A 16,584-nucleotide genomic window follows, 5' to 3' on the forward strand; every position below is an offset into this window, starting at 1 on the left:
AACAGCTACAAACCTATCCAGGTCCGCTGAAGGTCATCTGTGGAAGAGCTAAGTAGAACCAGGTCATCTGCAAAAAGTAGACGTCCAATGCTACATCTTCCAATTCTGACACACTCACTGCCTCGGCTGTGCATATCAATCCAGTCCATAAATATTATGAAAAGGAGGGGTGACAGAACACACCCTTGGCAGAGGCCAACGGAGACTGTGAAAGGTTCAGACTTCGTGCTGTTTACCCTGACACAAAACTCTGGGCATTCATACATGACTTGATGGCAGCTAATAGTTGGCCATCCACTCCATATTCCTGAACTACTTGCCAAAGCTTATCTCGAGGAACCCGGTCATATGCCTTCTCCAAGTCCACAAAACATTTGTAGACATTCTTGGAATATTCCCAAGATTTCTCAAAGACCTGCCTTAAAGTGAAGATTTGGTCAGTTGTGCTCCTACCAGGACGAAAGCCACATTAATCTTCCTGGAACTTTGACTCAACTATGCTCCTGCACCGTCTTTTCGAGCACCTAGCATACACTTTCCCAGGCAGGCTGAGCAGAGAGATGCCATGATAGTTACTGCAATCCTTCTGGTCTTCTTGAAGACTGGTATTATTATGCCTGTCTGCCATCGCTTTGGTTTTCGCACAGATATCCAAACAGCCTGACACACGCGAGTCAGCAAGAGATCACCGTCTCGATTTAAGGCTTTTAGCATTTCGAGCCGAATTTCATCATCGACAGCAGCCTTGCCCGATTTTTGAGATTTTATTGCTAAATGGACCTCTTCTGCTGTGAGACTAGTCATTGTCCCGATCTGCACCTCTTGGATGTCCACAACTGCTGGGCCACCCGGATAAAGAAGGCTCTCAAAGTATTCCCTCCATCTGTGGAGGATACACGAACGTCCAACACTGAGGAAAATAGGTTTTCTGAGACTATAAAAAAGTCAACCAGAGACCTTTGTTCTAGTGTATCCCTGTATCAGGTATACTTATGGACTTCTCGGTGCTGGAAGAAGGTATTCGTTATGGACAAGCTGTTAGTACAGCAGAAGTCCAATAATTTCAACCCATTCGCGTTAAGGTCAGGGGAGCCGTTCCTCCCAACCACACCCCTCCATGTCTGGTCATCTGTTCCAACATGTGCATTGAAGTCACCCATTAACAGGACTGATTCCATGTCTGTCACCCTGTCAAAAGCGGCATCCACTTCCTCTAGGAAGGCAGAGTATTCTGACTCCAGATTAAGTGCATAGTCTTGCACCACAACCAAATCATGGTTTTTCATCTGATGCTTAACACACATACCCCCCCGCCCAAATGGGATCCACTCAGCAACACAGTCTGACGGCTGGGGGCTTGTGAGTATCCCCACACCCGCCTAAGCAGACATTGTCGGGCTCACATCAGAGTAGTAGAGCTTCCACCCCTCATCCAGGTCGACAGTTCAAGAGCCTCTCCTGTTGGTCGAAGAAAGCCCGAGTAAGTCTAGCCGGTGTTACTCATATTAAAATATTTAATTTTTCCAGTTGTTTGCTTCATTGCTGTAGTGACCTTATAACGCGCGAGGGGTGTTTGAATAGTCAAGAATATATTTTCATTCGCTAATACCAGTAGGATTGCGTGAGTATGGGTTCGGGAGGTGGGGGAAGAGAAGGTTAGCGAACAGTAAGAAGGGAAAAAAAAAAAGAAATCATGCTTGTGTCACCGAATGTGACATATGGGAAGGTAGGAGAAAAGCAAAATATTAAACTCATATGGCTAACTCTCATATTGTTGTTATTATTATTATTCGGAAGGAAGAAAGTACTAGATCTGTTGGTGAACGTACTAGAACACTAAAAGTTTATAAAAAGTACTAGATGTGGTCACCCTGGTTGTACTATAATCATTAAAAAAACATCCAGACTCAAAAATAAGTCTGGTTTTATATTTGGTGATAAAAGCGAGACTACTGTTTTACATCAACTGAACCTCGGTGAGGTTAAAAAGGAAAAAAATCAGTAGCTTGTTAGTCATAAAGTGCCACCATTGCGATCTGATTAAAAATGCGGCATAATTCTGCCATCCATCCTCCCACAAGCATATATACTTAAGCATGTACGTGTCCTTTCAAACTCATAAGTTTTTAATTTTTCTTTTTTATTTCAATATTTATATTTTTCTTTTCCTTTTTTCTTTTCATTTTTCGTTTTTTTTTCAGATTTCATTTTTTTTGTTTTGTTTTTCAGAATTTATTTTTATTTTTTCTGTTCTTTATTTCATTTTTAAAATTTCATTTAATTTTTAATTTTTTATTCTTTAAGTTCCTTTGTATTATTATGTTTACAATACCACTACGTGCAACAGTGCTAATTATTCACCAGTCACACACATAAATCCACATAATAACCACTATACCGACATCAATCATAACAAGAAATAATAACAGCTGTGTTTACTTGTTCATCAGTAAGCAACAATCAACAGCAACAGTAAGAATGAACAATACTCAAAGCGGTAAATTCAGTGCATTTATTCAGTACCGATAAAACGGATCTTATCGCTATATTAATTTTCATTGTCCTGCACAAGTTACGATAATCAATCTTAACAGTTAGTAAAAAATAATATTAACAATACCGATATGTTTAACATATACTAATTACCCTGATTAACCCTTCTCTCTTTCTCTGTAGTCTAAAGCGAATTTACAAATCTCAATGCCATGTCAGACGATTTCTGAGTTAATTGCAAGGGTTAAATACTTCAGTAGCTTCACTTTTTTGTGTCTCGAGCTGGGATTCACCAATTTTAACGTCTTCAAGGCTTATAGTAAAACTACTTTAAGAGGGGCTACATAATAACACAGCACTGCGAAAACCCGAAAAGCAGCAATATAAGTTGCTTAAGTTGATTAGAAAAACGAACCATCTTAGCAGAATTTCCTAATTTAAAAACATTGTGTTTCGTCCCTGAATACACATTTTGATTTTCAATGATTTTCGGTTCCATTCCATATTTTATCCATATTTGGTTCCTTCTTTTCATTTTTTCGTTTAATATTGACCAACTATTATACGATCTTTAGATTGGAAAATGTATAGTTCAGCTTACTTCCTGGGGTAGACTACTTCCAAAACATTTGATAAGCTTCCGCAGATATTTTGCCCATCAAAAGTCAGTTCTTGTTGTATAGCAGAACTTGGTCTTGTTTTTTTCCAGCATTCTTTAAGGTTCAGGCGCGGACTTTCTTCTGAATTAATCTAATCTTTTACACATTTGCATTCCTATTTCCACGAATCGTCATCACAGCCGCTGCAGTGTGACTTTGTGAAAAGTTGATACACAACTTGGTAGTTTACTTGACAATGCATTGTAGGAGACACAGAATTGTCAGGAATTCTGTGTCTCATTCAATTAATACTATTTAACAGTATTCAATAAAATACTGTTAAATATTTATTTTCCGGGCAATTTAACAAGTGGTCCTAATCCAAAATAGGAGAATTCTCCTTGCATCACCGTAACATCACCACCACACTTAACAGGTGGAGTGGTAAACTCTCGAAAATAAGGTTCCTCCTGGAATTCCCCTTTACACCTACATTCCTCTGAGTTCTGCATTACCCAAATCTAATGCAAGAATTGTTTGTGGCGATGTTTGGCTTTTACACAGCGGTCCTTGACGGAAATCTAAATGAAGTGTATGTTTGGGTACCAGGTTGTGAGAATCCACTGATGCACGAACGACGGGAGACGCATAGCCCTCTGTGATCTGTTTATTTTATGCGGTTTTGAAAAATGACGTCAGTGAGAGTTGATCTCGGATGATCCAATTGCACGAACTGATTGATGACTAATAAGGCAGCCTAAGATAGCATCTTGCTGGAAATCGATTATTTCTGAAGTAGAATCTTTAGGCATCTATTGATGGCCTTCATAACGTGCTTTGGTTTGTCACTAATAATGCGAAGTGTTTCAAAGAAAAAAAAAGAGAAGACGTAGGTAGCTAGTGAAAAGTTTTTCAGCATATGTGTGATATGTCAAAAGATATTGAGAGTGAGGTGATTGCACAAAGAATGGGAGATTTGCCTATTGATAGTTGGCTGCTTCAATACGGTAAGACTCATGTGTAGCAACACACTTGGCCCACCGTTTCTATCTTTTCTGGTAATATTTATCGAAGGTCTTTCTTCGGAATGCGCGTCGAAGTGGCCAGAACGATTAGCAAAGTCTGTTTCTGGAAAAGGAGCATAAAGATGACTCAACTGAACGGATTCCATTTAATGTCCTCAACGTCACGGATTATAACATTTGAAGAATTAAATCAAAGTACTTATGTATTAGACTTGTTGTTTCCATCTTCTTCACTTAAAACTGATTTACGCTTGACTGTGGAAATTCTGATTTCTGCAGACAGCGATCATTTCCGATTGCAATTCTTCCTATTTTGTTTTAATCCAGCGTGACTATTCAATGCCTCGCGCACGTTTCATACCAGCATTTTCGTATGCTATATTTTAGTACTTGGTATGTTTTATTATCCAGTTTTGCCAGTTACAAAACAAAACCTAATACGTATATTGGTAAATACTTTCACACATTGAACATCATCGAGAAACAAAACAAGAAATAAATAATAAATTTATTGGCTAACGATGAACAGAAAAGTAAGGTCTTTGGTTAAAATTGCCGAAACCTGTGCCTAAATTGCATGTTCAGCACAGTTATAATAAGGATTAATGCAGCAGAACATCAAATATACTTAATAAGGCAAAACGTTTTGGAAGACCTCTTATATAAATATAAATATAAATATAAATAAATATTGCTTAAGGAAATGTATATATAGAATTCACTTACCTGAAGACAAAAAATATTTATTTTTAAATATTGAGACAATACAATATATTCACCACAGTGAAAGGATTTTTCAATCAAATGTGCATGCCAGAAATATCGCCATTTTGTGTACTTACCTTTTGTTCTTTATTCTCTGAAATGAAGAGACACCGAAGTGATGTAGTGATGATTGATTGAAGAAATGAAGAGGTCTTGTGAATATAAGCAATTGGAATAACTGAATACCTAATAAGTTCAAGTGTTTTATTGACAACCCTACCAACATTCACTTCCACAATGTAAGCAACAGATATATGAAGCATAAAAGAAATAGTATTTCTCTCTACTATTAATATCGTATGATACTAATCACATGATACTAGACAGGATTGTATCATGTGATTACTGGGATAAGCTACACTTGCTGCTGTTTTTCTTGCGCAATAAAAGAATTCCTACTTCCTTAAAATACCTCAAGTTTTCCCGTAATCTACACCAGTCACTTAATAATGTTTTAACAAAGTATTTCACAGTCTTTATCCATTTGAATGAACTTTGATTCGTCTTCTATAATAAATTTATTTATATAACCGGAAATAGATAAAGGCAATCAAGTTAACTGACGATTTCTCTCCTCTTTAGACGTCGATGTTTTTTTTTTTTTTTTTCCTAATCAGCTGATGTTTGCAGTGTTTTGGAAAACAGCGTGAGGAGGACGGGCTGTTATAAAAAACAGAATTAGGCAGAATGAAAGAAGTGGATGAGACGTTGGTTCGTTATATTGAAGCTCAACTGTATGTAGACATTGCGTATGAATGCCCAGTAGTTGCTGATGTTTTTTCTTCCTGTATTAAAAGGAAGTAAAGATTAACAATTTCGAAAGAGGAACATTGTGTTTTGATGTGTGTTATGTATACAGGATATCAGCTGTGCTTATATGCTTGTAGATTGGAAGAGATAGAAGAAGGTGGTTATATCGTAGTTTATTCAAGGTGTCAGCAATGTGCTGTTGGGTACGCATTATACGCATGGCAAATCGTGAGTTTCTCTATAAAGTAACGTGTGCGAAAAAGAGCTTTATACGCTGGTAGCTTGAAAATAGTTTTCAAAAGCGAGAAAAGCATGGCATTTTTTTTATATTGGTATAGTTGGTATAGTTCCAAAGAAATTTTGGAATAGAATCCCACTGTAACGGGAATGTTTATGAAAGTCTTTAAGTAGTGAATATCACTTTGGATGTGATGCCATCGATACGCTACTTACAGGCAGAAGAAACACCATGGTTCCTAGATTATATAATTATGAAATATTAAAAAAGCCATTGTTTGGAGAAACCAAAACGCGTTTTTTCTTTTCGCGTTATAAAATCGGTACAGCAGATATCTATACTTTTATCTGCATCATTCCTTGAAGATTAAGCATGGTGTCATTTTGAAAAGGTACTTTTAGGAGCCAAAAAGTTCTCTTATACACAAAGTCGAAGATGTTTAAAACCTGATGAATCCAACATTCGATTTGTTTCTCAGATTACAGTCATTGATAAAACTTTGTGCAACATTCAAAGCAAATCGCACGCTCTATTAAATAACATATCAACAAAGTCTTCATCCCATACATACATCAGAACTTTCTGCATTAGTTTCCGCCTCTTGAAAGATAAAGTATAATCTCTTGTTGTCAGGAAATATTGGGTTTCTTTCTTCTGTGGTAGGCTCTAGTTCGTAGGTATAAACCAGTAAAAAAAAAAAGTTTATAACGACTTGCTCTCCAAGATATCACCAAGACGTACCATCTACCTGGCTCGTGGAACTTGCCATCACAGAAACCGCCGTATACTTTAGAGAGAGGAAAAAGAAAACGAAGAGGAAGAAAGTCTAAATCATTCATAAGGAAGCAGCAGAGGTGTTTTCACGAAGGAGGCTTTTACGTTATAGCATAAGAATAAAATCAACAACAAGGAAAGCAGCATCACAAAGATGCAACTTTTCACAGCGGAGCGCTCCAGGGTAAACTAACCACGCGTAGACACTCCGCGCACTAATGTGATTTGTGTTTTTCCTATTTCTTTTTGTACTTCCTGCTGTAGACATTGAAAATGTCGATGGAACAGCTAAAGGAAATATTTGGTTACGTTAATCAGTTATTAATTAACTCATTGACAAAATGGGGACTCCATATTCAAAACACTATCATCTTATCATTATTCTGGTGATTTTGCTCCTGTGACTTGCAGGCATTTGAACCTTCCTTTCGTCCTAAGAAGAAAATATACCCTTCCGGTAAAAGATCAGCATCCCCAAATCATGATTTCTCGTCGTTATCTTTAGAAAATGTCTTCATGGTATTAAATTTTTTCCGACTTGACAGCATCAAAGTGAATTAAAAATAATAAACTTGAACCTCTCCCCCTTCAAAATAAACGTCATTCCTTTGGAAAATTCGGCGAGCACCGTTTCTCCTCCCAACCAAAGAATTGCACATTCCAAACCATTTAATGAACTTAATTCAATTACCAACATTCTCTTCACTTTAACAGATTCAGTGAAGTGATGCATTTAGGCTAAATTAAAAATGATCACTTCTTCAACGAAGCACTGTGTAATTATTTCGAGTCCTGAAGTCCATTATCAGCATTTTCCCTAATCACTTTAATGAGAAACTAAATAATGTGGATGCTGGGTGACAATAATCTCACGGTTCGACTTCAAAGAATATTAAAACTTGCTTGATTGTGTCTCTTTTTATGTGTGCTGAGCACACTGACCACAACATGAAAGGAAAAAGAAGAAATAATTAATCTCATAGAATGCTACTGTTTGTTCAATCTTTTTCATTCGAATCAGGATTCGTTTAATTATATGCAATTCTAGAATTTTCCACTATTCCAATAAATAAATAAATAAATAATAATTGACAAATCTTAATTCTTTCATTAACAGTTCCAACAACAAAGAGTGAAGATTTCGCTTCACTAGGCTGAGGATTGTTTCCCTACTTTTATTATTTGAATTGTTTACATTGGAATTATTTGCATTTGAGACCAAACATGGAACATTTTCAAGCCTCTTCAGGCCTCAAGCAAGCACAGTGGGAGAAGGAAAGTTGTCGCACACCTGGCGATGAAATTCATCTCCCATCTAAAGATAATCACAAACATTCACGCCCACGGTGGGATACGAATTCGGCAGCCTCTTGGGTAGAGAACGGTTACGTTAACCACTTGGCCAACCATGCAGGTAAAACTCACTTAGAAAATTTAAGTGTTTTAGGAAATGCTTCCCCCTTAAGAAGTGCATTTAGTCTAAGAATGTTTCTATTTTTAGAAGTATTTAAAATGTAGCCGAATACTTGAAAACCGGATTGATTTTAAGAAAGGTTTCCGAGTTTTCATCACAAATAATAGTCATTCGCAAACTGTATAATTATTTAAAATATCCATAACATTAAAATGGCCTCTTTTTTATGTGCTTTCCATTCATAAAATATGCAATTGTCTGGTACGCGAGTATCGTAGGTAAAGCAAGGGTGATTTAATTTTTATATTATTTACTTTTTGCCAAATTCGGAAACCCTGTTCTAGAGACAAAAAAACAGAATGCCTCACTTCAGGCCTCTAACAAGTAGGGCGGTGGTCTCACTCCTGCCGATGAAATCTTCCATTTATAAGGACATTCTCAAACCTCCATGCTGATGCGGAGCAAGTACATTACACGACCAACCAGACCGGCGAGACAGATGGTGAAGCTAAAATTGCTTTTTCTAGTAAAGTCTCACAAACAATTCAGTCTGGGTGAGTGGAATTAATCAACAAATTGTTTATAACGGGACTTATTTTATATAAGACGTATGTAATATAGACCTTAGAAGTGAATAAAAGTATAATAATACTTCAGGTGCTTTGGAATTGTCCCCAACGAAGATGTATGTTTGCCAATTACAGAAATAAGGTTACAAATGTAATTTGGTAATTTTATCGGATGTAGGTGCAAGTTAATATCCTCGTCAGGAGTATTCCTGTGGTAAACTGTACGAAAGTAAAAACAATATGGATAAATTCTTTCTATGATGCTATGCTAATCGCTTCTTATAAAGCATTTATCAAAGCAGTAGGAACTAGCGAAAGAAAACTAAACAATGCTTTTCTTAGACGTTATAACCAAGAGAGGAGTGTTCAAGCAACTGATGTAATCAACGAATTTTCATATCAGGAATCTTATGAAATAATATTTTTTTTTCTTCAACAAACACTAATTCTGGCAGTCCTCTGTTCGTCATAACCAAAGCACAGTGAACATTATAATATAATCAAAAACAAGTTGTACATTTTTGATTCGAAGTTGTAGTTTTCCGGCTCTAAATTTCCTGTAGCGTTTTGCGATTTCATTACTTTTAAAAATTAACGCAGTTTCACTTTCCTGTTAAAAATGGGAACTACCACGTGTTTGGACAGCTCTGCCAAATATTTAAATTTCATCTTCTACATATAGAAGAAATAGTCTGAATTACTGCAATATAGGTATGACTTTAGGCATGACTACAGCAATCACAACCTGGCATGAATAATAATTCCTTCACATCGAATAATGAAAACCAGTGTTTGTTTCAACAGAATAAGGCTAAATTACTTTTGAAAAGCTTTTGAAATATTTAATATTGTGTACGTTTTCAATTGATTTTGCACTTAATGTTTCAGTTTTCTTTCCTTTTACTTCTCGATAAAGCTGTAATTCCTCTTCTTTTGTAAAGGGTTATTTTTTGATAAATTTACCTGAAAAGAAATTTTACAGAAAAAAATTTTAGTGACAGGAAGTTTTATTATACACTTTATATTTCACCGTATCTCTCGTTTCGTGTTAGGCACAATGGCCTCTCACGACCAAGAAATTGGCTTGGAAATGTGATTACTGAGGAAGTTAATCCTATCTGCACTGTCCGCAAGTTGAACGCTCTTCTGGCCAGTATTAATATGCGGTATAAAAACTCCAAGTTTCCGGGCGCAGGAGGACCTGACAATGTTTAATTTGACTTCAGTTATAAAAGACCTGATGAAGGTTTTCGCATCCTAGACTGGATTTCACCTATGGTTTTCGAAACCGAAGGGTATCGTTCATACCGATTGCTTTCAGTCAGTGTCCAGAGGACGAAAAACATTCACTAAGATGTGTTTTCATCTAGTTTTTTTCAGGGATTTCTGAGAACGAGTCAAAGGATATCGCAGGTTCCTTTTCTTTTTCTTTTTTTTTCGCCTTTTTATTTTGCATAAGGAACTGAATTGTGTAATTCGCATACACATCTTATACTACTTTCCAGATATGTGAAGAAAGAGATAAAATGCATTAAAGCCATGAAAACGGAACGCATTCAACTCTAGGAAATCTTTTTTTTTATTTATTTCTTTAGATTCTTCGTGAATAGGAAAACACCCAACGCGCGAAACTTGGGAAATGCAGTGAAAGCATTACTGTAAGACATATTCGTGCGGCATTAGTAAGATATTTTTCCCCCATAGTGAAGAGAGAGAGAGACTGAAGCATGCATTGGTTCTTAAAGATAATGGGAAAGTGTATACATTCCCATTTTGAATTAGCATTTGAACTGAAATGCGATTCCTGATTATTTATCAATAGCTTATTTTCTCTCAGATTTACGGAGAACATCGCTGTTTATTTGCTCTTATTTTGGTTTCAGTAAACTAATCAGTTATGGTTTGAAGCTGTCACTTGGTGGTGCCACCGGTGTTATGAATATTCGCTACTATTTTGCTGTTTGCAAAGTCTTAACGGAAGCTACAAGAATGTAATGAAGCGAGAGGAACTTGCATTTACTTTCAAGCCAATATTTTAAAGCTTATTTGTTGCACTACCTACCCACAGGTCAACTGCAGACAAATTAAGCTACTGTTGCAACAATGAGTTTTTCAAATCTGGAGATGAATCGGCATTTTTGAACTGACTTCGAAAGGTTTGCTCGTCAGTCCAATGAAATATTTCTTTTCGATTGTGTGTTCTCTGTTATTGCGAGCCATTTACAAAGAACAAGTAAATCATCTGAATTGCTACAATAAATATTTATTGAAATATAAACTGAGACGCAGAAAAGTTCCTTTCGCTTAGAGCATAAATTAATGAAAAAAGAAAAAAAAATCCTTATTCGATACGTATAATGTGATATAATGGAAATCTCCTAAACACTAAGCACTTTTCAGAATTAAAAGAAAGCATTCGATGGCATCTTGCAATATTAACATATTGCAAGATGAAATCTTAATAATAATGTTTTGAACTGCATTAATTTTTACCTTTTCTGACTAGGAAAAGAAAAGACTGTACAGCAGTGCATTTTAAAGATAGTTCTAACAGTTAAAATCTGCACTGCGCGAAATATGGGGGAATTAAAACTGATTTTCTGTAAATATTTTACGTGCGTTTTAAAGCTCTCGGTCACATGACTAGAGAGCTCCGGGGACCTATTCCTATATAGATACGAATGGTGGACTTACTCTGTAGCATCGATCTCGATGTCATCCATACGAAGGTTTGTAGCTGGGAGAGAGGCCAAGAGAATTACGATCGCAAGAGCGACTCCTGCCACATGCAGTGCGCTCCATCCTCGTGCCCACCATCCGTGCCATGCGACTGCCGGAGAGTCCATGGTTGATCGAGAATGATTCAAGTCCTTTGTTCGTCTGTACGAAAGTTCTTATGGGGTTGCAGGCCAAAGTCCGTCACATGGAAATAAAGAAACGCAGGGAGTCGCGAATGCTGAGGATACTCCGCTCGCTTCACCCGCAAGTACCTCGGATGCCTTCCGCAAGCTTCACAGCACCACCAAATGGCAAGAGTCCAAAACGTTCGTTGCAAGATAATCAATCATTGGCTGGCTAAAGTCACGTGAGAGGTACTTTACATTGCTACCTCTGAATGGATGGTTTCGATCTATTCTGGGGAGGATGTGGAGGAATAAAGCCACCTCCGTGCAAATGTATCAGATTCGGGCAGTATGCCGCACGCACGTGGACGCACCGTTATTTCTTGCAATTCCTAATTGCCTTTCGCCGACGGGCAAGCAAAGCGCATTTACGATGCAAAAATGAACCGAAAAAAAGTTTGCACTCCCTTCTTCTGTTGTGCGCACTTGCAATTTTTACGCTTAGCAGCTTATTGGCATCGACTAAAGAGGAGCAAAAATGTGTCGTCAGACGCTTAAACCACCACTGCTGCACCAATGTGCGCATGTGCAGTTGCGCTACTCGATCCGTCCTTTCCTTTCCACAGAAATGATTTTCACGCTGGCCTAAGACAGCGGGAATCGAAAGAATTAAAGCACCTGTGGTTACGGAGACAAAGAAGTTGGGGAAAGGTTTGCTCACTGAAGAATAAGCGGCATAAAAAGCGTTTCTTTTAAAACTGCTCGCGCCCAATTATCACACTGCTTAGCTGCGCAATAATCGTTGCAGGACTGTCAGATGAGTTGCATTGGTTGAGTGTACAACAGATTGAGGAGATGGATTCTCACCATACGTCATCGATTAGCAAATTGCGGATGAAAATGTTTTGCAGTGGTGACGCTCTTTAATACGGATATCCACGAAACATCTTGAAAGAATAAAAGAAATAAAAAATAAATAAAAAAGGGGTGGGTGAAAAGAAGCTTTATTTTATCAATATTTTGTTATTAAAACACTGATAGATTTATTTCAAATATATTATTTATTCTTACATCTTTTAGGTAAGGGATAGTTAGTGGGCTGTCCATTTCTTCTGCTGCAATTAGCTGCTAAGTAAATATTAATAAGAAACATGCAAAAAGCATGTTTCGGCACCTTCACCAAAGTGTTAAAATGACAGCATTAAGAATTTAACCAAAAATAAATAAACGGAGAGAGAGAGAGAGAGAGAGAGAGAGAGAGAGAGAGAGAGAGAGAGAGAGAGAGAAATAGCAATAAAGACAACTAGCCTTTAGTTATTTTAACAATGAACCAATTTGATTGCGTCATGTGTTTTTTTTTTTTTTGAAACCGAAAAAGTAATCAGAAATGGAGTAAATCAACTATGTTAATTTAAAAAAAATAAAAATAAAAAAATAATTGAATTTTCAATTTTTTTGATAGATTCTTTGATCATATTTCTTTTATGAGCTGATCAAAAACGCCTTCCTCATTCTTGAGAAAGACTTAAGTTATTTCAACGCGATAACAACCTTTTAATTCGCAGTTAACTTTCGCCTGTCGTTTAATGAGAAAACAGCCCTCAAGGGTAAGGAAAATATGAAGAGAAAGTTTAATTTTTTCCTTATTGCATTGTACACTGATACGTAATGATTTTGTTTAAGTCACTCCCACCTACGAAGGGGAATTTAATTTACAAGATGTGTGCCAAAAATTTAACTGCTGTGGCACATGTTCATTTAACAAATACGAAAGTTCTTTCTTTTACCTTTCTTTATTTATTTTTACGACACTCCTCTTTCTTTCTCCCTACTCTTAGTTCTTCCCCTCGTCTTTTTTTATATGCTAATATAAGACAATATGGAATTAGTGCTACGGAAACTGTCTGAAAGTGGAAGGGGCGGTAATACAATCCCCACTAGCTTTTCACTAATTAATTAATTCGTTTTCACTAGCGTCTCACATCGACATATTAACGGACATTTCGTTCTAGTTTATAAATAGAAGTTCGAATTTCTTCGCACATTTTTTTCAATGCAAATAAAACCGTTCTTTATTATTTTCTGAATTTTCACTATCATCCGATGAATTCTAAACCTCGTCTTCAGAAGATACGAATGCGAACTATCTCTCAAACTGCACGCACACCAACTTACGAGCCTTCTGGCTACTTTCGTCAAATACCTTTCTCTAAATAACAAGGTGTACGCAACATTGAGCTCACTGCTACCTCTTCATTCAATGAAGAAACTCAGGTGTATGAGGACGAGGAATTAGAGCTGTTGCACAACTGAATAAGAATTCAGCAATAGTTACTATGTCATTGGGATATCACCACTTGTGCTAAAAGAGTGTTCAGCTGAACTAGCTATTCCTTTGACCTGGCTGTTTAATATGAGTCTCAGAACATCGTAGATTCCGCAGGAATGGAAGGAATGTATGGTAATTCCATTACACAAGGGTTGTGCAAAGACTGATGAATACAACTATCGACCGATTCGTATCTCAGGAGTGGTGGTGAAGATTTAGGAAAAATTGGTTAGGGGTCGCATTCAAAAATGGGTTTACAGTGAATCTGTACTTTGCAATGAACAACATGAGTTTACCAAGGGAAGGTCAGGTTTTAGCAACTTGCTCACATTCTATAACAATGTTACCATTGAACTAGACAAGGGGAATGGATATATACTATGATACTTTTGGATTTTGCTAAGGCTTTTGATAGAATACAGCATGGCAGACTGCTGCAAAATTGGAGAAAATGGGTCTAGGTTATAGAATATTAGCATGGATAAGAGGATGGCTGACTGACAAATATTAAGAATGGTATACGCTGGATGTGAGTCTGCAAGATTTAAGATAACCAGTGGTGTTCCTGAAGGATCAGTGCTGGGTCCACTGTTATTCAATCTGTAAATTATTGATATTGACAAGGATTTGACAAGCGACATGCAGCTACTTGCTGGTGATGCAAAGATAGGCAGGGTAATCAGGAATGCTGCTGATATGCAGTACTTGCAGAATGATTTGAATAGGTTGAAACCGGGAAAATGGATATCAGTTCAATGTGAGTAAATGTAAATGTAAAGTTGGTGGAATTATGCTAGAAGACACTGATGAAGCTAGGGGGATCTTGGAGTGTTAGTAGATTAAAAGTTCAAGTTCAGGGGCCGTGTGGCAATGATTACAAATACGACTCAAAAGATAATTGTGATGTTGAAACGAATGTTCCCATGTAAAGATAAGGATGTCATTTTGCCTCTTTACAAGCGCTTCATAAAACCTCACTTGGACTACTGCGCGAAGGTCTTGTCTCCTGGTTTCGTTGTGATTCTGATATATTGGATAGAGTGCAAAGGAGAGTGTTAAAATTTATTATTATTATTATTATTATTATTATTATTATTATTATTATTATTATTATTATTATTATTATTATTATTATTATTATAGGGACACCTCCATGGAGTTCGAAGGCTCATCGCCGGAGACCCAATCTATCCACACACATATCATACCTCTCCTTGACCCCATTAACAGACAAAGCACTCCGAACTGACTCAAGCAACTCTTTTCACTCATTCACCACTCTCCAAGCAAAAAAATCTAGTCCTCTCACCCTACTGGCCACACCTTTATTCAACTTCCAGGGATGATCCATTGTTCTGCTCCCTATAGCCAAATGCTCAAATATATCCCCTGCATCTATCCTATAAAACCCTTTAATAAACTTTAATGTTTCTATCATATTCTCTTTTTCCCCTATCAACCAACCCCTTCAATCTATCCTCATAGGCTACATTCCACAGGCCACTCGCCTCTGAATCCTCTCCACTGCTTCGACATTCCCAAGAAATCCAGGGGACCAGAAGACTTGAGCACAGTAATCCAGATGTTGGCGTATCAAGGCCTTATAAAGAGGAATTACAACTTCCTTATCTCTACTTGTTAATGTGTTGTTCTTTACTAGGCAAATAATCTTATGTGCTACCTTAGCAACCTTAGCAATATGTCCTCTAAACTTTAACTCCCTGTCTATCACCACCCTAAATTTAAAACTTCATCTATTTCCTGGAGTACAATGTGATAAACAGCTTGTAATCTATTTATCCCGAAGTGTATACCTTTACATTTCTCGACATTAAACTGACACCCATTAACTTTCACCCATACCCTCAGCCTAATTAAATCGTCCTGCAAGTTCTCTATATCGCCTTCATTAACTATTACTCTACCTAATTTCGCAGCATCAGCAAAAAACTGAATATTTTCTTTCGGGTAATTTCCTATACCATTTATGTACAAAATAAACAGCAACGATCTTGTGACGCACCACTAGTCACCTGATTTCTCCTCGGTTCTGCTCTTCCATATACCACTTTTTGATATTTGTCCTGCAGTCACCCTCTTATCTACTTAACCATGTCACGTCTCTCCCCATTTGTTCTAATTTGCGTAACAGTGTTCCATGCGGTATATTCTGTCAAATGCTTTTGCAAAATCGAGCGAAATCATCGTGTATCCATTTCCTTTATCCAACTCAGCTGTTATTCTATTATAAAAAGTTAATAAATTACTAAGACGTGCTCTACCCTTCACAAAGCCAGGCTGATCCTCATACAGTATCATATTTTTATCTACCCATTCTTGAATTATCTTTTGTACAATTTTTTCTAGTACTTTTACCACCCCGCCTGAGATACTGATTGGTCTATAATTTGCTACTGTAGTCTTAGAACTTCCCTTATGCAAATGAATAATTTTGCCCCATTTCCACTCCCTTGGAACTCTGCCATAGCCGAGACTTAAATTAAACAGCTTAGTCAAAGGCATTGCTAGTTTTTTTGCACATTCTTGCAAAACCATAGCTGATATCCCATCTAATCTCACAGTTGTATTTACATTGCGATTCTGCAATATCGTAAGAATCTCCAATTCATTCACCTCATTTCCAACATTAGTGTCTGTCACATAGGTTAAAGCAGTAACCTCACTAGGAAGATATATGCTTGCAAAGTTGTCATTCAGTAACTCAACTATTTTATCCACTTCCGTCTCCTCGTGAGCATCATATCATCACTCATTAAGGCTAATC

At 37.0% G+C, this 16,584-nt stretch overlaps 1 protein-coding gene across 4 annotated transcripts in view; it reads right to left on the reverse strand.

The window, feature by feature from the left end:
• The window catches only part of LOC150106232 (voltage-dependent calcium channel subunit alpha-2/delta-3-like), a 2,133,114-nt gene extending 2,121,275 nt beyond the window's left edge, over positions 1-11,839 (reverse strand). For 3 of the 4 annotated variants that reach the window (XM_090393048.1, XM_090393049.1, XM_090393047.1), the window contains exon 1: positions 11,322-11,839. In XM_090393048.1, the coding sequence (XP_090249174.1) occupies positions 11,322-11,473 (152 nt within the window). In that variant the 5' untranslated portion in view covers positions 11,474-11,839. The remainder of the gene's footprint in view (positions 1-11,321) is intronic. The other variant, XM_090393050.1, reaches the window with a different exon arrangement.
• Between the last annotated feature and the right edge of the window lie 4,745 nt (positions 11,840-16,584).

This window comes from Typopeltis vanoorti, chromosome 5 (genome assembly GCF_054136105.1).
Source record: "Typopeltis vanoorti isolate ZY-2024b chromosome 5, IOZ_Tvanoo_1.0, whole genome shotgun sequence".
NCBI classification, from domain to species: Eukaryota; Metazoa; Arthropoda; class Arachnida; order Uropygi; family Thelyphonidae; genus Typopeltis; species Typopeltis vanoorti.